Source organism: Protomyctophum bolini (genome assembly GCF_963924005.1).
Source record: "Protomyctophum bolini genome assembly, chromosome: 3".
NCBI lineage: Eukaryota > Metazoa > Chordata > Actinopteri > Myctophiformes > Myctophidae > Protomyctophum > Protomyctophum bolini.
The window spans coordinates 13,387,250-13,412,249 of NC_137864.1; the positions used below are offsets into that span (position 1 = coordinate 13,387,250).

At 48.2% G+C, this 25,000-nt stretch overlaps 1 protein-coding gene across 2 annotated transcripts in view; it reads right to left on the minus strand.

Moving 5' to 3' along the window:
• The window catches only part of pcdh7a (protocadherin 7a), a 76,274-nt gene that overhangs the window by 29,910 nt on the left and 21,364 nt on the right, over window positions 1-25,000 (minus strand). For both annotated transcript variants that reach the window (XM_080760359.1, XM_080760358.1), the window contains exons 2-4: window positions 24,380-25,000; window positions 22,885-24,067; window positions 12,101-12,889 (exon numbers count right to left, since the gene is read on the minus strand). The exon at window positions 24,380-25,000 is cut by the window's right edge and continues 1,202 nt beyond it. In XM_080760359.1, the coding sequence (XP_080616485.1) occupies window positions 12,101-12,889; window positions 22,885-24,067; window positions 24,380-25,000 (2,593 nt within the window). The remainder of the gene's footprint in view (window positions 1-12,100; window positions 12,890-22,884; window positions 24,068-24,379) is intronic.

A 25,000-nucleotide genomic window follows, 5' to 3' on the forward strand; every position in this document is an offset into this window, starting at 1 on the left:
TATTTACACACACAGCGCCCTGTATTTGTGTGTGTGTGTGTGTGTGTGTGTGTGTGTGTGTGTGTGTGTGTGTGTGTGTGTGTGTGTGTGTGTGTGTGTGTCTTTTCTCAGGTTGTTGCTTCAGATGTGCAGTTTGTGCACATTCTTTTATCCAACCAATTAAGGGATTCATTTCATCCCCATGGAAACCTGTTTGGGGCCCTAATTGGCAGTTCGATTTGCATGACTTTGATTTAAAATTGTGTGTGTGCGTAGTGTGCGTTAGAGAGAGATGGTGAGCATAATGGTAATGGACACCAATCTGTGGGAGTGTGTTTTATGTTTCTTCTAAAGTGCGGTTATTTCCAAAGGGAGGTGATTTTGTGTGTGTATGCGTGCGTGAGTGCGTGCGATCCTAGGGTGCCTCATTCTACAGTCTTTTCCATAATAGAGACCTGTCTGTTTCACACATTCTAGTGAACCCCATGTACAGTTTGACTGTAATATACTGTGCTGTAATACAGTGTGTATTCTTAATTGTACGGTCCTGTACAGAACTGTACTGTACTGTACTGTACCAAACTACTGCTCTGTACTGTACAGTTCTGTACTGCACTTCTCTATATTTAACTTCTGTATGATTTGGTCAGCTGACAGGTCAGCAATAGATGAATAAATGCAATTTTACAATAAAAATATGACTAGACCTGTGTCCGTTGGCCACCGGCCTACTTGGGAACAATGCAACTTGGGAACAATGACAATCGGGAATACCCAAGTATGCGATACCCGTTATATCCGTTGTCATAGCACCCATTTTAACCAAATGGCAGGTGTGGGGGAAAGGCTGTGGGTTGCCATGGCAATCTATGGGCTCAGGCAGAGCCAGGAAACTGAACAGGTGTGGGGACGTAGGCTCATTAGGTCCACTGGCAGAGCCTGCATGACCAGAGCCTTTTCTGGCGCTTCTGGACAACCGTGTATCCGTGGATCTGACCCAAGGCCGAGGACTGCACTCTCGAGCCACGTGGATTACAGACATACACACGTACTGTACTGTACTGTACTCTCTGTGTGTGTGTGTGTGTGTGTGTGTGTGGTGTGTGTGTGTGTGTGTGTGTGTGTACGTGTGGGCGTCGATTATCTAGGCACTTCCTCTCCAGCAGACATGCACAGGCAAGTGGCGATGACGAAGATCAAGGGGTATACTCACGTACACACACATGCACACACATGCACACACACACAGGTGCGTGAGCGTGCGCGCACAGACACATAGACACGATATGGAACATTGCTGCAGGCAGAGGCCTGCCCTACTCAGATTTATGTAACTCTTAGATAGGGCAGGTAGCTCACACACGCATGCACGCATGCACGCATGCACGCGCGCGCACACACACACACACACACACACACACACACACACACACACACACCACACACACACACACACACACACACACACACACACACACACACACACACACACACACACACACACACACACACACACACACACACACACACACACACACACACACACACACACACACACACACACACACATCCCTAAATAGCCCAAAGACTCTAAGCCGGAGAGGGAAGAACTCTACCTCTCTCTCTCTCTCTCACTAACCAAGACCTATATATACAGTATTTCGGTCTCTTTTACATCAATTCCTTCCTTCCCTTCTCCCTCCCTCTCTCTCCTGTCAGCACGGGCAACGACAGCGAGGATACGGCGTTCCACCTTTGGCCTCTCTCCCGCACCTTCTGTGTGACGCCGGCACAACCTCCCTCTCGGGTCCTCGTCTCCTCTCCCTTCCTCTGCCAAAATGTCTCTCTTTTCATTGCTCTTAACCCTAACTCACCTCTCCAGAAACCCCGCCTGCACTCCCACGCACCACCCTTTGTTCTTCTGGGTGGCAGCCAGGACTGTTTCCTCATTCCATATCTTCTCCTCTCTGTCTTGTGTTGTACTGCAATTTATTTATGTCCTCTCTCTCTCTCTCTCTCTCTCTCTTCTCTCTCTCTCTCTCTGTCTCTCTCTTCTTCCATCTTCATATTTATCACTTCACCCATCGACAATGGTAAAACAGATGCAACATTTTAGCCTGGGGCAACACAAACATTGGCCATGAACTTGTAGCGCTGCCAGGGCTATGGAGGAGTCTCTTGTGCTCATGTGAGATCGGCAAGGCTGATATCCAGAGACAAAGCAGTGTTGTTGCTGATCCGCCCGTAGCAAGACAACCACATAAAAGTACTGAAGGACATATATTCTGCCCGGGAGTTCTCTCATGCAGCTTAGTTACTTTCATCCAACAAAACATGCTAAGCGTTCCACTGACAGTACAATGAAATGTGATTAAACTGAAAGAGAGACAGGGCGAGAGAGAGAGAGAGAGAGATAGAGAGAGAGAGAGAGAGAGAGAGAGAGAGAGAGAGAGAGAGAGAGAGAGAGAGAGAGAGAGAGAGAGAGAGAGAGAGAGAGAGACAGAGGGAGGGAGAGAGAGAGAGAGAGAGAGAGAGAGAGAGAGAGAGAGAGAGACAGAGGGAGGGAGAGAGAGAGAGAGAGAGAGAGAGAGAGAGACAGGGCGAGAGAGGAGAGAGAGAGAGAGGAGAGAGAGGAGAGAGAGAGAGAGAGAGAGAGAGAGAGAGAGAGAGACAGAGGGAGGGAGACAGAGATGGGGGGTTTGGGGGGGCAAGAGAGAAATAAACGCTGTATAAAAGAGGGATATTGAAATATAGAGAGGCTGTTTAGAGACATTAAAAATGAGCAGATCCATTAAAAAAACACATTGTGGACTGATGGATCCAGATGGATGAATGATAAAGAGAGATGATACCACTTAGGGAAGGAGAAAAAAGATCAATCAGGGCGAGGACAGCCGAGAGAGGGAGAGAGACGAGGAGGAGGGGGGGGGGGGGGGGGGTCGAACGGGGTGCTTATTTTAGGCAAACAGTGAAAGATGACTGAGTATGGAGCGAGATGGTGCCTGCAAGCTAAGCAAAGTCTGCCAGACTAACAAGACAAAGCTAATGATGCTGGGTCAATCCGCTCGATATAATTAAATTCTCTCGCACTGTCCACTGAGCTCATACTGTATGCCACCAGTGCCACCCACCCGCTGCAATAAGTCAAGGACATATTGGAGATTATAGGGCCTATACGTGGATTTAAATTCAATTGTATTTGATTTGTTGAAACTCAATTTAATGATACTCGTCATATTAAAGCTAATTCAAATTAAATTGCATTTAGAGTCAAACATTAGCAATTCCGGTGCCACTCAATGCACTGAAGATTCCTTTGTGTGAGAATATAAAACCAGTCACCGGGCTATACTTATCCGTCTACGAACGCTGTCTGGCACATTGGTAAGAGAGATCTTTTGTTTGGCGATATTGGATAAAATTGCTCAGCCCGCAGACAGCCATTATGGTAACGCTGCGAGGCAGATGAGCTGAATAACGCAGAGCCGCACAAAGCAGAGAGGCTTTCAGAGTGTGCTTCAAGAAGCACATAAAGGGGAGCATCTCAGCGAGGGGGCTTCAATGTAGGTCTGTGAAAGTGCGTTTGAGTGCGTGCGTGTGTGTGTGTGTGTGTGTGTGTGTGTGTGTGTGTGAGAGAGAGAGATTGCAGTTAAGAAAGGGGGGGGGGGGGGGGGGGGGGGTGTGTTTGTGAGTTTCCGAGTGTGCCTGGGCATGTGACTCCAATCCGGCAGGAATGTGACGATGAACAACTGATGTAAGAACAGAGAAACTTCCCCGCGTACACTTCAATGTGTCATCATCGTATTCCTATAACGATGAGAGGCACTCTGCTCACAGTGGGGGGGGGGAGAGAACACGCGTATAATTATGTGTCATTATCGCGTATAGACATATTTCACGTCATCCCTGGCGGCGGAGCTTTGCATTGTTTTAACCCATTTTAGGCGGGAACCCCTTTTGGTGTTTTAAACATTGTTAAAATTTAGCTATTGAAAAATAGCAGATCTACAGCTCGTATAGCGCGCCATTTTCTTTTAATCGTGTCGCAAATTTGGAAACATAGGTAGAAACATACAGTAGGTATTTCAGAAAACTTTTTTTTATTTCGACGTCAGGCCGAAACGGGTTAAGCCCATAATGTCCAGACGGTGTCTGTCGGGAGTGATGGGTTCCGTGCCTCGGCTTGCCTGCTATGTCTGTTGTGTGGGAATGGAACGACATTCCAGCATTCCTGACGTCTCGGGAGGCGAGCATCTTTTGAAACAAAGAGCTGTTAATACACACTGCAACGTTATCCGCTAAACTCTCCAGCCCCTGCTTCTGCTATAGTGTTATTATCTGGTGGGGGGGTGAGTGTCCCACGCAGACGGGGTTGGGGGGGTTGGGGGACTTCCACTCTCCTGGCAGCATGCAGCAGACAGCGACGACCTGACGGACAAACACTCCTCCCTTTACTCCCTCTTTGTTTTGATTTCCGCGTTAAACACAGTGCACGTGCGCGGATGTATAGGCGTTTGTGACTGTGCACGCGCACACAGTCATACACACACTGTCACACACACACACTGTCACACACACACACCACACACACACGCTATATTAAGTTGCAGGATGTAATAATTCTGATCGATCTGAAAATCAATAGTAACGCTGCAAATGTGGGATATTGTAAGCATTATGTTCTAGCCTCACACATCGTTTAGAGTGGCAGCCAAGTCTATAGACTTTTAATGTTGGTTTAGAGTACGATGTCTGTTTCAAAGGACCGAGGCGCCCCTGCACTTCACACGAGTGTGTTTTCTTTTCTAGAATGGAGAAGACGGGCGATCTACAAGCTCCCAACGCGCCGCACGCTTGTAGATCGGCTATTTCCAACTTTCCGGGCGCACACGACGGCGCATACACACACAGGGCTTAAGTGGCTTAAACGTCTAAACATTCCTATCTCTCCTTCGATCAAACGTTATTCTCTTACTACCGTCTCTTTGTTCACTCTCTCCCTCGCCACACTGATACCTACTCGCCCCCCCCCTCAGGGTCAGTAGATCATTTTTCAGTCTGGCTGGCCGAGGTGATCCCTGGTCCGATTACCTCGTCCCTCTCTCACCCCCCGTTTACCCTCACCTTTTCACCCCGACGCACACCCTCCTCATCTCGTGCCCATATGGCAGAGACAGCCTCCTGTATCTGCTGCCTGCTGGACGAGACCACGGATACCAGTATCATCATGACACGGGTTCATGGGTCGGTTACAGTGTGCGTGTGTGTGTGTGTGTGGGGGGGGGGGGGGGGGGGGGGGGGGGGGGCGCCAGAAGGTAAGCGAGACGGTGCTTGGTGTGTGTGTGTGTGTGTGTGTGTGTGTGTGTGTGTGTGTGTGTGTGTGTGTGTGTGTGTGTGTGTGTGTGTGTGTGTGCTGGGCGATATGGATTAAATTGAATATGATTATAATGTGTTTGACCTCAATATCGCATTCTGCCGATTTTTTTATTTCATTTTTCATGGCAAAAAACAAAGCAGATCAACCCTGCAGACTGTGGCTATTTTTAAGTTTAGGAGAAAGATCAAATTTAAGCTATGGTCGGTTATTCTCTTTGGTTAAAATAAGTGTTATATATATTATATATATATATATATAAATAGGTCTGTATTCTGATAGTACTCATTGCTAGTATAGAGTTTCTGTTCAGTAACAGGAGTCTCCATATGTATCTCTCAGGTCGGGATACCAATTTTATCCAATCAGGAGGATAGAGAACTCAGATTAAACAAGTGAAATTGGAAGTGATGGCATAAAGCAATGAGCAGACACAATTAGAACTGGAACACTCTACAAATGAAGATGATGAATGGGTACTCTCTCAGTACTCTCTCAGATTTTGGCTGTCATTTTGCAACCCGCCTGGGAAAATGTAGGGCTGGATAGACCGGGGAGAGCCCTGTCACAGAACAAACACTATAATAATGAGAGTATAAATGAGAAAACTATAAAACCAGACAAGTCTAGTCTTATATCACGATATTGATTTGATATAACATCACTATACTGCCCAGCCCTGGTTATGTGCATTGGTTCATTCTGTGACTCATGGTGTTATCAACAGCACAGTGGTGTTTGCGTGCGTGCACGGATTGGTGGCACGGCGTGCATGGACACATGCGTGACCCGGCGGTGACAGACGCTCATCATATTTAATCCTGGGTGGATTTCTTTGAAATGAAAAGCTGCTTTTCAATTTGGTAATCCAGCCGACCTAATCTCTCCACAGCCACAGCTTCCGCACAGTCCAATTAGACGAACGAGGCCGACTGAATGAATCTCATAACGTAGTGTATCCAGAGCAGCCCTCCCTCCATAATGTTGACAGAGCTCCGCTAACACCCCCCCCCTCCCCCCGCGTTGAAACTGACCTTCACCCTGCCTCGCTTTGTAGCCCCGCATGGCCGCGCTGCGCAAAACGAAACTGCGCGGTCAACTAACCGCCTTCCACTGCAGTCTTGGCCTTGCTAACAGCGCATTGATTATGTTTAGAGTGTGCGTGTGCGTGTGTGTGTGTGTGTGTGTGTGTGCGTGTGTGTGTGTGCGCGTGTGTGTGTGTGTGTGTGTGTGGTTGTGGGAGTGTGTAGTAGTTGTGTTTCTGTGCGTGTTAGAGTCCAGTTCGATTCAGTCTCTGTGGCACCACGTTCTCACCAGCTCCTGCCCAATCAAAGCACCAACCCACCCACCCGCTCGCCCACACAACACACACACACACACACACACACACACGAGGTGTGGAGAACGGAAAGTGCTCACTGCGGGAAAAGAAAGAAGTGTCACTAGTGAAAATGCTGAGTGGACGGGTTGTTTCCAGAGGTCAGTGCATGGGAGAGAAGGGAGGACGAGACGCGAGGTGGACCGCACATCGGGTGGTGGAGGTGGGGGGGGGGAGGGGAGGGGAGGGGAGGGGGGGGGGGTTTGGGGGTCACATTGATTTGTAAGCGTGCCTATGACCAAGGGAGTAAGGAATAGATAAACCGTAATGAGGAAGGAGGAAGTCAAAGGTGGTAAGAGAATTAAAAAGAAAAAAAAAAAAAAACACAGACCGCCACACACCAGCTGACCAGGGATAACAACTTGAAATCCTGCCGTTCCTCTTACACTTTTATTAGCGGTAAGTGTTATAAGGGCTTAAGTAGTTAATAACAGACTGTGTGTGTGTGTGTGTGTGTGTGTGTGTGTGTGTGTGTGTGTGTGTGTGTGTGTGTGTGTGCGTGTGCGTGCGTGTGCGTGTGTGCGTGTGTGATAGTAAGAAGCCACTCTGTCCATATTGACTGCAGTGTCATGTGACCATTGTGATCATTAATGGATCCTGATGCCAGCGGCTATTCTGATGACCCACATATCAGCACTCCTCTCTCTCTCTCTCTCTCTCTCTCTCTCTCTCTCTCTCTCTCTTTCTGGCAATAACCCAAAACAGACCTCTCTCTCTCATGGAGTCCATCCATTGGAGCACCCACCACCCTTCCCTCCATCCACCTGCTGTATAGCAGTGGTTCCCAAACCGTTTCATGTCAAAGACCTCCAAATTGACCCACATTTGTAAACATATGCCACGAAGGGACCCCAATAAGAGAATACTTTTTACGGCTCTACAGCAGTGATTCTCAACCCCTTTAATTTCAAGGACCTCCAGTTTGACATGCATTAGGCTACGGACGCCCATTTAATGGCATTTCTATCTCTGGGACCCCCAATTTATATTGTAAAATCAATGTGGAACCATTTGTACATGGAACCATTTGTTCCATGTACCCCACGCCCTCTCTCTGTGTCTGTCTGTCTCTCTCTCTCTGTCTTTGTCTATCTCTCTCTCTCTCTCTCTCTGTGTCTGTCTGTCTCTCCATCGACCCACACTCATGAATATTCTTCAGCACTTCCTCTTCTTTTAGAAAACTTGTCTGGTCCTCTCACTCTCTCTCTCTCTCTCTCTCCACTTCTGCTCTGCTCTCTTCCATTTGTGACTCTCTCTTTACTTCTCCCTCCAGCGCTCCGCTCTCCTTCTTTTCTCATTCCACTCAGCTCTCTCTGTCTCTCCGTCTCTCTCTCTCTTTCTAAGGGTGCTCTTTAGCTTCCATTCAGCCATCCATTCATGCTCATGGAAATCGCTCCATCTCTTCACTCGCTTCACCCCAGGCGCGCTCTCTCTCTCTCTGTCTCTCTCTGGCTCTCTGTCTATCTCTCTCTCTCTCTCTCTCTCTGTCATATTTTAGCTTGGAAATGAGTTTAGATAGAAGACATTGGAATCTCCCCCATCTATCTCTCTATCACAGTCACGGCTATCTTCCACTGTTCACTGCAGAGAGAGCGTGACCAGAACACTGAGTCACGGAGTGGTAACGAGATTCAACAGCTTCCATCATGTCATTGTCTCACTCTGATTAGATCTGGCTGTATCTCTCAGCCTTCCGCCATTCATCCATGACCCCGCCACTTGTTGCAACTTGACTTATTCCAATTATTTTTTGCGCGTGTTGATTTGTTAACGCTCTGAATGAGTACAGATACAGTTTTGAGAGATTCTCCACCACTTTATCCCATATATATCAGTTAAAAAAAATAACAATGCGCTAGAGCCCTGTGAGATGGAGTCTGTCCCCGTTACAATGCGCTAGAGCCCTGTGAGATGGAGTCTGTCCCCGTTACAATGCGCTATAGACCTGGGACATGGAGTCTGTCCCCGTTACAATGCCCTATAGACCCCTGGGAGATGGAGTCTGTCCCCGTTACAATGCGCTAGAGCCCTGGGAGATGGAGTCTGTCCCCGTTACAATGCCCTATAGACCCCTGGGAGATGGAGTCTGTCCCCGTTACAATGCGCTAGAGCCCTGGGAGTTGGAGTCTGTCCCCGTTACAATGCGCTAGAGCCCTGGGAGATGGAGTCTGTCCCCGTTACAATGCGCTATAGACCTGTGAGATGGAGTCTGTCCCCGTTACAATGCGCTAGAGCCCTGGGAGATGGAGTCTGTCCCCGTTACAATGCGCTATAGAGCCCTGTGAGATGGAGTCTGTCCCCGTTACAATGCGCTATAGAGCCCTGGGAGATGGAGTCTGTCCCCGTTACAATGTGCTATAGAGCCCTGGGAGATGGAGTCTGTCCCTGTTACAATGCGCTAGAGCCCTGTGAGATGGAGTCTGTCCCTGTTACAATGCGCTAGAGCCCTGGGAGATGGAGTCTGTCCCCGTTACAATGCGCTATAGAGCCCTGGGAGATGGAGTCTGTCCCCGTTACAATGTGCTATAGAGCCCTGGGAGATGGAGTCTGTCACCGTTACAATGCGCTATAGAGCCCTGGAAGATGGAGTCTGTCACCGTTACAATGCGCTATAGAGCCCTGGGACATGGAGTCTGTCCCCGTTACAATGCGCTATAGCCCTGGGAGATGGAGTCTGTCCCCGTTACAATGCGCTAGAGCCCTGGGAGATGGAGTCTGTCCCTGTTACAATGCGCTATAGAGCCCTGGGAGATGGAGTCTGTCCCTGTTACAATGCGCTATAGAGCCCTGGGAGATGGAGTCTGTCCCTGTTACAATGCGCTATAGACCCCTGGGAGATGGAGTCTGTCCCCGTTACAATGCGCTATAGAGCCCTGGGAGATGGAGTCTGTCCCCGTTACAATGCGCTATAGAGCCCTGGGAGATGGAGTCTGTCCCCGTTACAATGCGCTAGAGCCCTGGGAGATGGAGTCTGTCCCCGTTACAATGCGCTAGAGCCCTGGGAGATGGAGTGCTGAGGTGGAGCGCCACACCTATACCATCAGCTCCCAGTACTTCCCGCACGACTTGCTGCACCACTCATGCACCGAGTTGGCGGTGCCCGGGATCGAACCCATGATCTTGTGGTCCAAAGGAGAGAGCTCTACTGACTGAGCTACCCGGACACAAGACATGTCATACATATAAATAATTCATCCACGCGGGACACGTTGCATGCTTTATCTCTGCTATTTTCACTAGCTTGGGTCCCGGACCAACGTTTCCAATGCTGTCTACTTTAGGGCAATACTTTTAGACAAGGTTACTCTCCACCCATTAGTCCCTGAGTCTACCTCTCCTCCCTGTGCCACTTTAATGCTTCTACATACCTGAGACAGTCTCTCAGGCACACTGGCACCTGTCAGCAGCAACTAAAAAAAAAAACGAAATGCCTACTGCGCATTTTGAGAAACTCTCATGCTCACAGAAACACAGACTCAAACTTGTGCACATGCATACGGGTGGCAGTGGTCCAGCGGTAGAGTAGCCCCGCAAGGTTCCCAGTTTGATCTCGGGTTCCCCCGGAGTTCATGTCGAAGTGCCCTTGAGCAAGACGCTGTGCAGGTTGGTGCCTTGCATGGTTTCCTCCGCCATCGGTGTGTGGATGTGTGTGTGAATGTGCTATATAAGCGCTATATAAATGCACCATTTACCTTTGGCATGCATTTGCGAGCGCGCACACAGCAACGTATGGAACCTGTGATTGTTATTAAGGTGGGGTCGCACCATGTGGCTACCGAGGAGTTAATTATCTTGCGTGATCAATAATTCATTAGGCTGTCAGTTTGTGTATGCGTATTGCGTCTGTGTGAGGCTGTGTGTGTGTGTGTGTGTGTGTGTGTGTGTGTGTGTGTGTGTGTGTGTGTGTGTGTGTGTGTGTGTGTGTGTGTGCATGCCTCTTTTGTGCACGCGTAAGCATGAAGACCAAACTCCCCCAGTAAGCATTTTCTTTTCCCAAGAACTGCAGATTAACAGGATTGACTCTGTAATGGATTAACCTCTGGAGCGTGTGTGTGTGCGTGTGTGTGCGCGCGCGTGTGTGTGTGTGCGCGCATGCATGCATGTGCGCCTGCGTGCCGATGTGTGCCAGTGTTCGAGCACTAAGTCTGTGTGCGTGTGCTGTGCATGTGCCGAGCACTGTGTGTGTGTGCGTGTGTGCGTGTGTCAAGCAGGATCAGAGAGACTAGGAATTAATTGATCAGCCTTAAGAAGCTGCTCCTCACGACGGCATCAGCACTTTTTTGGCAAGCAGGGGATGAATGCAGAGCTGTCCATCAAAGCAATGGGACAGCGCCCCTTTAAGTAGGCCGAGCTGTCACTCTCATGTCAGCCCCCGTGGGCAGGGGAAGCCCTGCTGTGTCGGTGTGTTTGTGATGCTACGTGTGCGTGTGTGTGTGTGTGATGTTGGGGTGAGTGATGGCGTCTTAGCATTACCTGTCAACATGACTTCTAACTGCTGTTTTCCTATGCGAAAGACCAACACATCTGTTGTCTCTGTGGCTGTGCAGCCATTATCCCTATATATACAGTATATATACATACAGTATACATACAGTATATACTGTGTGTGTGTGTGTGTGTGTGTGTGTGTGTGTGTGTGTGTGTGTGTGTGTGTGTGTGTGTGGGTGTGTGTGTTTATGTTTCATCACCTGCGGGCCAGGGTGGGGTGGGTTCATTGCGTATAATGGAAAGGGACAAGACCGAGGCGCTGTATGAACCCGAGAGCGACCCCAGCTGGGGAAGAAAACAACGGAAAAAAAACACCACGACAGCAAACGGGAGGCCGTCATGGACTGTACAAACAAGACATGACCAATTTACACAGCTGGGTCTCCTATCCTCCCACTCCACTGCACACACACACACACACACGCGCACGCACACATACACACACACAGGTATTTCACCGATGCATAAGGTCAAACTAGTCTTTAGAGATCAGCCAGGGTGAATGCAGCTCAGCATCATCTCAGCGAAAAGGCTGAGAACAGGTGAAGCTACGAGAACAAGACCAACAGATCAGGAGGCAGAATAAGAAAATAGAGCGAGAGAGAGACAAACAGACTGACACAGAGAGAGAGAGAGAGAGAGAGAGAGAGAGAGAGAGACAGAGACAGAGACAGACAGACAGACAGACAGAAAAAAGAGACAGACAGACAAACTGACTGACAGAAAGAGAGACAAAGACAGAGAGAGAGAGAGAGAGAGCACATTGAGATTTGTACAATAACGATTAACGTATGCTTTTCTTTACGCAGAGAAAAACGTTTTGCAAACCGAAACAGACCAAAACAGTCCCCTCTCCCGTCCCATCCCAGTGCTCCTCCTACCTGTTTGCTGTACTTGTTCCCAGTCTGGCAGCCGTACTCGGAGCACTGGTCCGAGCCCAGGGACATGGCGTCCGCGTTCCCGCTGCCGCCGCTGCTGCTGCTGCTGGAGCCGGCGCTGCCCACGGGGCAGCCCCCGCTGCCCACGAAGGTGTTGGACGGGGGCAGCTCCTGGACGGCCTGGTGCTTCTTGCCCTCGGCGGGCGGGGAGTGTGGCTGGAGGTGGACGGCCGGGAGGGGCGAGCTGGACTTGTAGTGCCTGGCCAGGTCCGGGCTGGACTGGTGGCGCCGGCCGCCGCCGCTCATCCGCGGGCTCCCGGGGTCGTTGTCCATGGCGCAGTAGCGGGCCGCCAGGCGGTCGCTGGCGCTGCTCAAGTCCTCGTCGTCGTCGTCGTGCCGACGCAGGCCGTTCACCGTGACGATGCCGCTGTAGAGCGACCCGACAGACTTCCCCCCGGCCGTGACCACGCCGCCGCCGCCGCTTCCGCCGCGCTTGTTGTCCCTGCGAGGCTTCCGTCCGCGGTCCGAGGTCCCGCCGCGGCCGGCCTGAGGCTGAGCTCCCTGGGGAGTGAAGAAGTCCTCCTCGGGCTCCTTCTTGCCGGCCTCGTAGCCGTTCTTTCCCTGGGCGCCGCACTGCCGCGCCGTGACCACCAGGAGGATGACCAGGATGACGGCGGCGGCTCCCGCCAGAACGCCGATGGCCACGCTCAGGCGCTGTTTCCCCAAGGCCCGCTCGCTGTCGGGGTCTCCCGCGATGTCCAGGGACAGAGGGGCCATCAGGCTCCGAGCCACCTGCGGGGAGAGAGACAGTAGCGGAGAGAATGTGAGAGTGAAAAGAGTATAGCTGTGAAAAATGTGTTTACGACATCATAAAAATAGACTCTATGGCTCCACACGTCCTGTTGTATCACTTATATATAAATCAGTCTGCCACCCTGTCACTGCATGTTGAATCCAATATCTCACCATCGGGTTGTGATTTCACACAAAGTTGAGCAGGAACAGCGGAGGCGGAAATTGCTAATAATTCATGGAAATAAACTACTGCGCTTGTAGATCAACTATTTCTGCTATTTCTTTCTTTCTGTCTCGAGACTATTTCTCTAGGAATCCATGCAGGCAGTGAAGAGCAGAGATGACGGACCGCCCCCCCGAGTATAGTAGCCTGGCTTTGGCCATACTGATAACGTGGATTCACTTACGCTTTACGAGAAGGCGTCAGTGAATCCACGCTATGTGTCTGGCAAAGCCAGGCTATACGAGTATAGAGCAACGATGGCCGTCAGCTCCTGAGACTACGCTCCCCCCCCCCCCCCCCCCACCCTGAGTCTCACACTAACCTTGGGTTCCTCATTCCGTTCCACATTCACCTCATTTTGTTTGAATACATTGTTAAACCTAAGTAGAGGTGTGGTCTCTTACCAGTGAAATGTAAGCAAAATGTGTGTGTGTGTAGCGTCCCAAAATAATTTGCCAAAATCCCCTGCAATGTTGTTTTGTTGGCATGCACTTTCTTTTTGAGCATCAAGTGCTGGCACCTGAGTGGCACCTGAGCATGGGTCTTTGTTGAGTTTGTGAATGCTCCAAGCAACAACACTTCAGTATAAGGTGCAATACTGGTGTTCTGTCACACAGAGTGGAAACATTATTTGGTGTCAGACAAAACTTAGTTCCGTGAGACTGACTGGTGAAGTCAAAGGAAGACGACACCCAAAGAAGCTTCACTGAGGAACCATAGATTTACAGGCAAGATTTGCACAATGGTACCAAAGGCCGATGTCTGCAAGGCCAATGATGGGGTGCCAGTCACACACCTGTGACTGGCACACACCTGTCAGCAAATGGTACCAGGGCTGACACCTAACCTAATAATGCGTAATCTGCGTAACGGAACACCTGCTTCACTTGACCTATTGCACAGGCCTTATCCCGAAGGGACCAAACGTGGCATCTTTCCATGGGGTAGTGTTACTGTATGCCAGGCACACACCTGGGACTGATGGCAGGTCGCTCAAGACAAGAGCGATTACCAACATACTGGGATTTTGGTGACTTTTTCGGAGGCGCTACCCACACACGTTTAGCTGTGTTACTTATTCCATCCGTACAAGTTATACAATTTACAATTACAATTTAGCAGACGCTCTTAATCCAGAGCGATTTACAGTAAGCAAGAACAAAAAGCATGGCAATACATCACATACAAAAAAAGTAATTATCATGAATCATACGTAAGCTAAGCATGTAACAGTGGAATATAATGAAACTATGCATGTATACTTTATAATGCTATGTCTACATAAAATGCTATGTCTACATACAATTCTATCTAAGTCTACATAAAATGCTATCTAAGTTACATAAGTTGGCCCTTTTATACGCCTGTAAGGTCATCGTTGTAATGCTGCGTTCACATGGGCAGATGCAAAGATACAGTCGTTTGTAACTGCTGCAAAAGCTACAAATGCTACAAATACACTGTGTAGCCTTTGTATCTTTTGCATCTGCCCGTGTGAACATCAACAACATTATATAAAATGCAATACCAATTGGTATTACTACAGGAGAGAAATAATCAACTGAAGTTGACAGGAGAGATTTCTCGGTGACTGACTATGACTCAACAAGACCTAGTCGGTTAAAATGTTGCAATTTGTTGTGTTAAAATAAAGTAAATCTCGGAGCTCTGCAAACTTCTTCCTCTTCCTTGATGTTTGCCTTGATGCCTGACATCCAACACCTGGCCTGAATATAAATTTGAGATGCACACAATCTTCTCTGTAAACTAAGCAAAGGTACACTCATGCACCACAAGGTTGTGTCAAATAGTACAATATTGGATTTGCATGTTTGTTTGGCTTTGGTGTTTCTATATTTTAGCAAGAAAGGAAAATGGCAGTACAAGTTTTGTATTTTGTAACTGGTTTATGAATGTTGTGTTGGGGCAGAAACTGAAACATTATTTCTGTTCTCAGAACAAACCGACTGAACACAAATGTGTTTTTGAGCCCCAGCTGGTTCAGTCTGCAATGTGGGCCTCTGGGAGGATTCCAATTTTCTGTGATTTTTAAAGTATAAGTTTCAAGGCATAATTGAGTCACACGCGTTACTGTAGAAGCAGAAATGATCACAGCCTGCTGCTGAATCTCATCTTAGCAATTACATATACCCACTTTTTTTCTTTTTACCTTTTATCTGAGGAATCATAATATATCAGTATCAGAAACTTAAATCTTAAAGTAAAGTAATCTTCATAGACGAGAATGAGACAAAGCAGAAGTAAATTAATGTGTGATGTTAGCATAGGGTGTTCTTGCCTCGATTACGATTATTATTATTATTAGTTGTAACAATCAGATCTACAAGGTCAGAATGTGGTACGATTGATGCATTGTGAGTTTGCGGATCGGATATTTTCCGCTATTCTTTTACGCCATCATTGTGCAAATTGATTTAAACATTTTGGACAGATTTTTGTTCATCCATCTTCTTCAATCAATAAGCGGTTGAATAGGATGGATGGACAAGAAATCTGTTCAAAATTAAAGTGCTATAGGGAGAAGGGGGGGGGGAAAGGCAAAAGTTGTACATGAGATTCACATGTGTCTGAGTTAATCTCGCAAACCGCTGGGCTGTTCAGTGCAACACCTTGCATGCTGCCAGTAGGCGTACACATTTTCACATGCTTTATACTTTTCTAAATAATTAACTTTCATTCATCATTTAATAATGGATGGGGCTGAAGCCTTTGTCCAAATACGGAGTCATACATCATATTAGGTCATAGATCAGTGGTTCCCAAGCATTCCAAGACACAAAAGAGAACTTTGATGTCTACCCCGCGACCCAAGCTCGTGGGAATAGCCGATCTACAAGTTCACAACACGTCACAGTGAGACATGCTGTGAACCTGTACCTTTTCACAATGGAATTTATTTTTGATACTACAGTAGCTGCTGTTCTTCAAACTTGCAAACGCATAAATGTTGCTACCGATGAGTAACGTCATGATTAACCCATTCTGACCTGAGATCAGATTCTAACGCACAGAAGAATGGTGGTTCTTTAATGGCAGCGCCCTCAAACCACAGGCAGACAGTGGCATCGCGCCATAGAATACACATCCACCGTCTCTTAAATAAACAATATCCCCGTTGACAATGGCGGCGTAGGAGTGGATTTGCCGAAGGATTTGTGATCACCATTCTATATCGCAGACTGAGAACAGTAGGTGATACGAGGCAGTTAGTATTAATTGAACGTTAATCGACTATGTAAGTTGGACGGTGAAGTGAAAGAATTTCAAGTGCTTTCCTGCCAAGATGCATTTTGTTTTCCTCTGGGGTTATAATTATTTCAATTCGGAAAACCCATTCCGTTTTTATTGCACAATACAACCCTCAGTGTTGTTTATTATTTGTAACTGTAAGCGGATAAATCTGTATGGAGTTAATATTAGCACAGAGGATTTTACTGTGGGCAAGAAGACATATCTACTTCATCTTGATCAATACTAGCTCTACCAGGGTTAAGACACTCATAGGCCATTATGTGTTTGGGTGCAAGATAATGGGGTCAAACAACAAAGGGTCTTTGCTGTACAAAAGGGGTCAGCACAGCGCACACACACACACACACACACACACACACACCCACACCCACGCGCGCGCGCACACACACACTGTAGACACTAACACTTCGCCATTAAAAGTTCATTATAAGAAAGTGGGTTATGCCGGAGCCGTAACAGACCTATTACTGGTTGTGGTGGCCTGACAATGGGGCACTGGAGCATTGGCTTGGAGAGCCCTGCTGGTAATATGAAATAGGGTCATGCATCAGAATATAGCTAATCAATACAATGCAGCTATTCTAGCACAGTCATTATGTGGATTACACACACACTCACACGCATGTGCGCACACACACACACACACACACACACACACACACATACACACACACACACACACGAGCACACGCACAAACACGCACGCACGCACACATACACTCCCCACATCGGCAGTGACAGATGCATGCCCATATACTCAATGTGCCTGTCTGTGAGTGAAACAGCTCCTTCTGCAAGCCTGACACCTTGTCCCAAAAGCCCCAAGACATTTTCTTTTAGACTGTCAAGGCTGGAAATGTCACGCTCATACTATTATCCGCTATCTTATGAATGGCACGCATTAAGGAGGGAGAGAGAGAGAGAGAGAGAGCGAGAGAGAGAGAGAGAGAGAGAGAGAGAGAGAGAGAGAGAGAGAGAGAGAGAGAGCGAGAGAGAGAGGGGAAAGAGCAGGCCAACCTGCAGAAAATGTTTCATATTCTCAATCATTAAATAATGACTAACTACTGTCTGCACTTCTGGCAATGCTGAGGAGAGTGACGCACATGCAACTTCACCGTTCTACTTGGCTTATTACATTATCTGAAATGCATTAGGCTACTCGTATAAATGGTAAATGGTGCATTAATATAGCGCCTTTATCCAAGGCGCTTGACAGAGATTGTGCATTAAAATTCAGACTTCAGAGTCATGCTCAAGGACACTTTGACAATAACTCTGGGGGAGCCAGGGTTCGAAATGGGAACCTTGTGTTTCCCATCCGGTCACTCTACCCCTGAGGCAGCGGTGGCCGAACGGTTTGCGGAGCGGTCTTGATATCGGAAGGTCGCTAGTTCGTATCCCCGGACCGGCACGTTAAAATTACCACCGTTGAAGTGCCCTTGGACAAGGTATTGAACCTCTACCATGAAATGTTCTATGAGCAGGGCCTGGCTGTAAACAAGTTCTTGAGCTTAGTCCAGTTATCCTGGGTAAACATAGTACCTTTCCTTTCCTTTCCTGCCGTATACAGACACCCCCCCCCCCACACACACACACACACACACACACACACTGTATACACACACACCCCGAGCTAAGAATGGGACTGTATTATATGTCATTGTTTCATCACAATCTATCTGCGGGTTCAGTCTCATTGTTTTAGTGTGCAATCTCCATTCTGTTGGTCTGATTCCATTCTGCCCTGTTGTTTCCACAGCACAGGGGCCCTCTCCCTCTCTCTCTCTCTCAGCTATAGCTCTGCTCTCATCTGCCCCATTGTTCTGCTGCTGGCTGCCTGCAGTATTCCATCCCATTCTCATTCTGCTGGGCATCTCTGTGGCTTAGCGCATCCCTGCACCGCCTGTGTTTTCTGATGCGTGCACACGAGTATCTGGAAAGAGATACGGAGCCCTATGCCATATGAATAAGCCAAGTGTGTTCATGTGTACATGGTGCGCTCGCACACATGTACGCGCGCGCGCGTGTGTGTGTGTGTGTGTGTGTGTGTGTGTGTGTGTGTGTGTGCGACTGTGCGTGCGTGCATGCCCGCACATGCACGGACCGCGGTTAAATGTTCAACAGGACGGAGGAGCAGCCACCTCTCCCGTTCCGGTGGAGTGAATGGAGTGTGTTTCTCTGTCGCATCCCAAACTCCCAGTGGAATCTTCCACTCTGCTGCATGAGCTTTGTTCTGGCGGTGCTTAACATCACCATCTATCTGTTCTACTCTCAGAGGATTTTGTTATCTGCATGTCACTGAAGACACCGGCACTATGACTGAGACAAGAGCTTCTCCCCTGGCTATGCCACTGACCTGGGCTTAGAATACATCAGGTTTTATTTATAGGCTATTTAAAGGCTGACATAGGAGATTGTATTTCTTCCCTTTTCTTTTCTTTTTCTTTTCTGAACCCACTGTTCAGTCGAAAACTAATGAAATGCTTAGGCTTCAAAGAAATGCCTAAGACAAATATAAATCTCGTTAAAGTAATTGCTTGCAGTGGAAGTGTAGTAGTGTATTTGGTGTATTTTAATCAACCAAGCCCACCCGCTGGGTTTTCCCAATGAAGATCGAGTCCAAAAGAAACAAAGTAAACTTTCCCGCTCCAACTCTGCCGCACCGTGTGCTAATTAGCCTTAGCCAACATGTGGTTGTGCCAGACAGTGTTGGAAATAGAAAGACTGTAGTGAGTTTGGGACGTGGCGCTGCAGCAGCAGCCGTTTCCATTCCCTAATTACAGCTGGCATCCATCCATCCATCCACCACTCAGTTTGACTGAGGTATTCTCTCCTCCGTGTCTTCTACTCAATTACTCCTCCAAGTTGCGTTTCTCAATCAAACTAAACTACCCATGTTGTAATCTACAGGGGCTTTCATACAGGACCGTGTGGACACCGACACATTACACCCCATTGTTCCATTCAAAGGACTCATTTAGCTAGGCTGTAGTTAATTCCACCTGCAAGGGTCATTGTTCCATGATGGCTAACCAGGTGTTCTGCCAAAACCACTTGCACCCTAGTGTCCCTATTCTGGGAATGTCATAGTAAGCAAGCAGTCAGCGACAATAGAAGATCTACAAGCTAACTACGTTGAGGTGTGAGTTTGTATAGGTCTTTTCGGCAAAGAGATTTTGTGTATTGGGGAAAAAGAGGGAGGCCAAGAACAGACCCCTGGGGGACCCCAGTCAATGAGGTATATACATATGCCGTATGGTTTAGGTGGTTAATCTGCACCAGTGGTTCTCAAAGTGGGTTCCAGGGAGCCTCAGGGTTATGGGGTCTTTGAAATGAAAACGTTTGAGAACCACTGATCTACACCACCTTGATTGTTTCCAATTTCAATTTCAATTTCAGTCCAAGACTGGGCTGAAAAGGACATTGGACATTTATTTTGTGAAACAAATGTGTAGTCTCTTTTGTAAATGTAAAAGCTCTCATCTGAGAGAGAGAGAGAGAGAGAGAGAGAGAGAGATTGAGGGAACAAGTTTTGTGACTTTAAAGTGATCGTTTTGAGAAAACCTGAAAGCCGGGTAACGCACAACTCTTGCATACTCTTATTTGTAAAGACAGGATTTTATGTCACTCTGTGAGAGAAAATGCTTCCGTGACTGCAGGCAGTTGTTAATTTTGAGTGGTGCAACCACGGGGGGAGAGGGGAATTGCGCCACTCGGTTCACACGGGTGTGATTTTTGTTAAATATATGCGTAAGCCAAACTGCAAATGACTAGGATCTACCCGACAACTGCTTTCATCCAAAACAACATAATGTAACAGGAGCCGCCGATGCTGTTGTGTTACATGTCACCTCCGATTCTACAATGGAACACGATGTGAAATCACACACGACGAGAAGGGCAGCTTTGTTTGGTACGTAAAAAGCAAAGCTGGCACTAAAAGTCGGCTCTGATTTACACCACTGTTGTGGGAGCGCTGCATAAAAGCGACCCGTGATGTTAGGATTGTTTTCAACAATGTCAAAAGACAAGTTGTGGCAATGGAGCTCCCTCAGTCTGATGTAAGCCTACATCAGAACCAATGGAGCTCCCTCAACCTGAGGTAAGCCTACATCAGAACCCTTAACCACATGAACCGGAGCTTTCATAGGGTGCCCCGTTGTCTATTTGGCAAAGAGAAAGAAAGGAGGGGACAAAGTATATAGAGCCCTGTGGTGCCCCAGTCAACAAAGTATATCATATGGTTTAAGTGGTTTTAACTTGTGTGTGCACTGCTACACAGCCCATCAATGTACAGTAGCGCTTAATAATGTCACGATACTTCAGAACACCAACACATTGATCTGAACACCTTGAGACTGAGAGATTAATAAAATGTTAAGATTGATTGATCTCCCTGGTCTGAAGTGTCTACAAACAGTATGGTGTTAACCTTTATCTCTAGTTACAAGTGCTGCCGCAGGGCTTTCCTGAGGGGGCAATTTGATGATGACAAGCTATATCCATGGCTGTTCAACCCACAAACTATGACTATCAAAGCAAACATTCTGACCACACATGGGGGCTGATATTTCTTTAGACTGTAAACCTATCAATCGACGAAAGCAAGTCTGTAAACAGGGGCCAAGAGATGCGCTGTCACTTGTTGTTACCCACCACCACTGCCACCAATTGTTACCAAGTTGGGATTGTGGATTGGCTGTTTGTCTGTCAGTGGGAAAAAAATGACAGGAATTTACCCCTAAAATGGCAGGCTTGCAGGTGAAAATAAAGTTTTAAATGTGTTCCAGGCCTGGATAACATAAGTGAAAAATGCTGGACAACTAAAGATAAGGCAACACAGACAACTTATAAGGCGCCAACCTCTCCCCATGGCAGCCCAGTGCACTAGTGTTGATTTAGTTGACTAAAACTATGACAAAAGAAAAAAGACTACCTTTTTTCACTGAAAAAGACTAAACAAAAACTAAGCTATGATGATTAAAACTAAGACCATTTGACAATTTCATCAACAAATAAGAACTAGTCTAAAATGTCTGGCAGGGACTACGGATTAGTGGGCAAGAGATCCAGTAGAAATAAAAGACAAGTTATTGTATGCTTGGTTGCATGCTGAAAATAGCAGATCTACAAGCTCACAATTGGGGTCTCAGAGATTAAATTAAATGGGGTCCTTGGTTGAGAATCACTGCTAGAGCTGTAAAAGTCTTCTCTTATGGGAGTCCTTGGGATATCTTTTCAAATGGGGGTCCACAGGCTAATGAGTGGTTAGAGTTTGGAAACCACTGAATACATAACATAACCTAAATGTACTGTTATTGTAGTTCACCATCACCAGGTTCCAACAGCAAAGTGTACTAATTCAGTCAATCACCTCTCTGAATTCACTAGCTCAGTTCCACCATTTCCTTATTTCTTAACAACCATGACAGTTTTGAGATATCTGCCTCAAATAATGAGCTATCTTTAAGTCCAATATTGGAGAGCAGCTGGACAAGAAGAAAGGCTAAAGATGTGGCTTCAAATGAACATGCTTCAACTGACCAGCCAGGACCAGATCCATCCATCCATCCTCTCTCTCTCTCTCTCTCTCTCTCACACACACACACACACACACACACACACACACACACACACACACAAACATGCGCGTGCACGCTCACACGCACACACTACTTTGGAGCTCTGCATTCTATAAAACTGGATCATAAAAAGGACTTCAGTAATGCGGTTTTTGTTTTTGACTAAAGGGCCATTTTACACAAAAATAAAAAAAATAAAGAGAATAAAAAAGGTTCAGCTAGATAGAAACTACAAATAAATTGGCAACACCAACAACAGCCTTCAAAGGACAAATCGAGTTATTTATCTGGGACAAATACACACAATTATTTCTCTGTAACAATGGGGAGAAAATTGCAACACCCCACAGACTTTGGGAAAATATTATTTCGCCCCCACCACTTACGTTTAAACAGCTATAATCATCAGCCATTACCTGTGTGTTCACCACTCTGATGTGCTATCTTTGTGGATTGTGGTCGTTATTTAATGGCAGGGAGGACGCCGCAGAATCCTGACTGTAAAAATGGACCCTTGGAGATCCACTGTTAACTCTTGCTTTATAGCTGTGGGCTATGACAGTGGCATTAATGTAGGCTTACCACACTTCCTCTCTGTCTCTCTTCCTTTATCTCTCTCATTCTATGCCTGCCTTTTTCCCTCTCTCTGCCCCCCCTCCTCTCTCTCTCTCTCTCTCTCTCTCATGCACTTATGTGCATTCTCTGTGCTTCACACAGAGACACATGGGTACATAAAAGCACTCACACATGCACACATTAGAATACTGTACACGTTCCCTCTCTCTTGCTCGGTTGCTCCTCAGTTCTGTCCCCCAGGATGTTTCACTCCGTTTATCTCACATATTACCATATCTGTTCTTCTTGACCAAAACAAACAACAACAAGAAGCAAATAATAACCCTGAAGGATATTACCTGTGCATCCACCACCGTGGCGTTGGCCAAGCTGTCGTTGATGAAGACGTGGACGAGGGCAGTGGTGCAGAGCGAGGGCACGCCACTGTCGTTGACCCGGACCACCAGACGATGCAGCCCTCTGTGGCGCCTCTCCAGTGGCTCCGCCAGGGTGATCACCCCGTTGCTGTGGCCGATCTCAAACAGCCGGAAGGGGTTGCCCCCTACCAGGGCGTAGCGGAGGTCTGCGTTGGGCCCGGTGTCCGAGTCCGTGGCCGTGACAGTCCTGACGATGGTGCGGGCGCTGCTGGCCGGCGGGAGGAGGGTGTAGGACTCGTTGGTGGGGGACGTGACCGAGGGGGCGTTGTCATTCTCGTCTGTCACAAACAGTGACACGGTCGCGGTGGCCGTTTTGCGGGGCTCTCCGCCATCCACGGCGCGGACGCGGAAGGTGTAGGACGAAAGCTTTTCTCTGTCAAACGAAGCAGAGGAGAAGATGGTGCCTGTGTTGTTCTCGATGGAAAACACCTCCTCTTGATTCCTCTCGCCGTTCTCTCCCTCGCTCCTCTCTCCTCCTCCTGTCGTCTTCTCCTCGTCTCCGTCCATCTCCACAAACAGACTCAACTCTGCATTGTCTCCTTCGTCCGCGTCCGTCACGGTCACCATGCCCACCGGGCTGTTGGCGAGGAGGTTCTCCTTGACGTAGAAGGTGAACACCTCCTGGACAAACTTTGGAGCGTTGTCGTTGCGGTCCGTCACCTGCACGACGACGGTCGCCGAGCCCTGCAGCGACGGGGTGCCCTTGTCTTTGGCGATGACGCGGAACTCGTACCTCTCCCGCAGCTCGCGGTCCAGAACGCCCGCCGCGCGGATGTCTCCGTTGTCCGTGTCGATGTAAAACGCCCCGTTAACGGACGGATCCAAAGAGTAGGCGATCTCTGCGTTCTTGCCACTGTCTGCGTCCGTGGCGACCACGGTCACCACCCGTTCGCCAGGCGAGTTGTTCTCCGCGAAGTGGACCTCCACCATGCTCTGGGCAAAGGTCGGAGCGTGGTCGTTGATGTCCACCACTCGCACCATCAGCGAACTATTACTGGACAGGCTGGGGCTTCCGGAATCTACTGCCACAATGGTGACGCTGTACTCTTTGGTGGCTTCATAGTCAAGCAGGGCAGAAGTGTGCAAGAAGTATTTCTTTTTGTTTCTGTGAAGACAAACAGAAAAAACAGATATTTATGTGTCATTGTTGTTTGCTTCCATATGGTGGAACATTTGGTTTATGTATAATTAATATTATACATTTTAATCTGCTAATTAAATTGAATAATTTGACAGTTTGTCAAGCTCCCCTCTCACCCCCCGCCATCAATTCAGTCACATCTGCTGAGTGTGGTTGAAATAATGGTGACAATAACAATATTCGAGATAACAGGCTCTTAAAGGATGAGAGATAACAGATGAGGATATATCTTAAAACAATATATTCATGATGTTGTGAGGCGCATTTTGGCAATACCTGTCAAAGGCTTCGTCCGCTGGCAGAGGCGGCAGCGCCGTTTCTCCGGCTGGTTTCAGCGTGAATGGGACGTCTCCCACCACCGTGCACGTGACGGCCCCGTTCTCCCCCTGGTCTCGATCGGACACCTGGACCAGAGCCACCGGGGTGTCCACCAGGACATTTTCGGGCACCAGGGCCGCCCCGTCGCGGACGGGTATCCGCCCGATCTTTCGGATCTCCACGACAGGGACGTTGTCGTTCTCGTCGCGGACGGCCAGCACGACGGTGGTCCGGTCGGTGCGCGGCGGCTGACCCCTGTCCCTGGCCGTCACCGTGAACCTCAACTGGGCCACCTCTTCCCTATCGATGCGGTGGAGCACGCTTAGCCATCCGGAGGCCTCGTCCAACCTCAGCAGACGCCTCACGGACTCCGTGGCGGCGCCAAAGACGTACTCCACCTGTCCGTTGACGCCCACGTCGCGGTCCGACGCTCTCACCTGCAGCACAGGTGTTCCCGGTGGAGCATTTTCGGCCATTTCGGCCTCGTACACGGCCCTCTCGAACCGCGGGCTGTTGTCGTTCACGTCGGTGATGGCGACGCGGAGCAGGGCTTGGGACGAGCGAGGCGGGTTCCCCCCA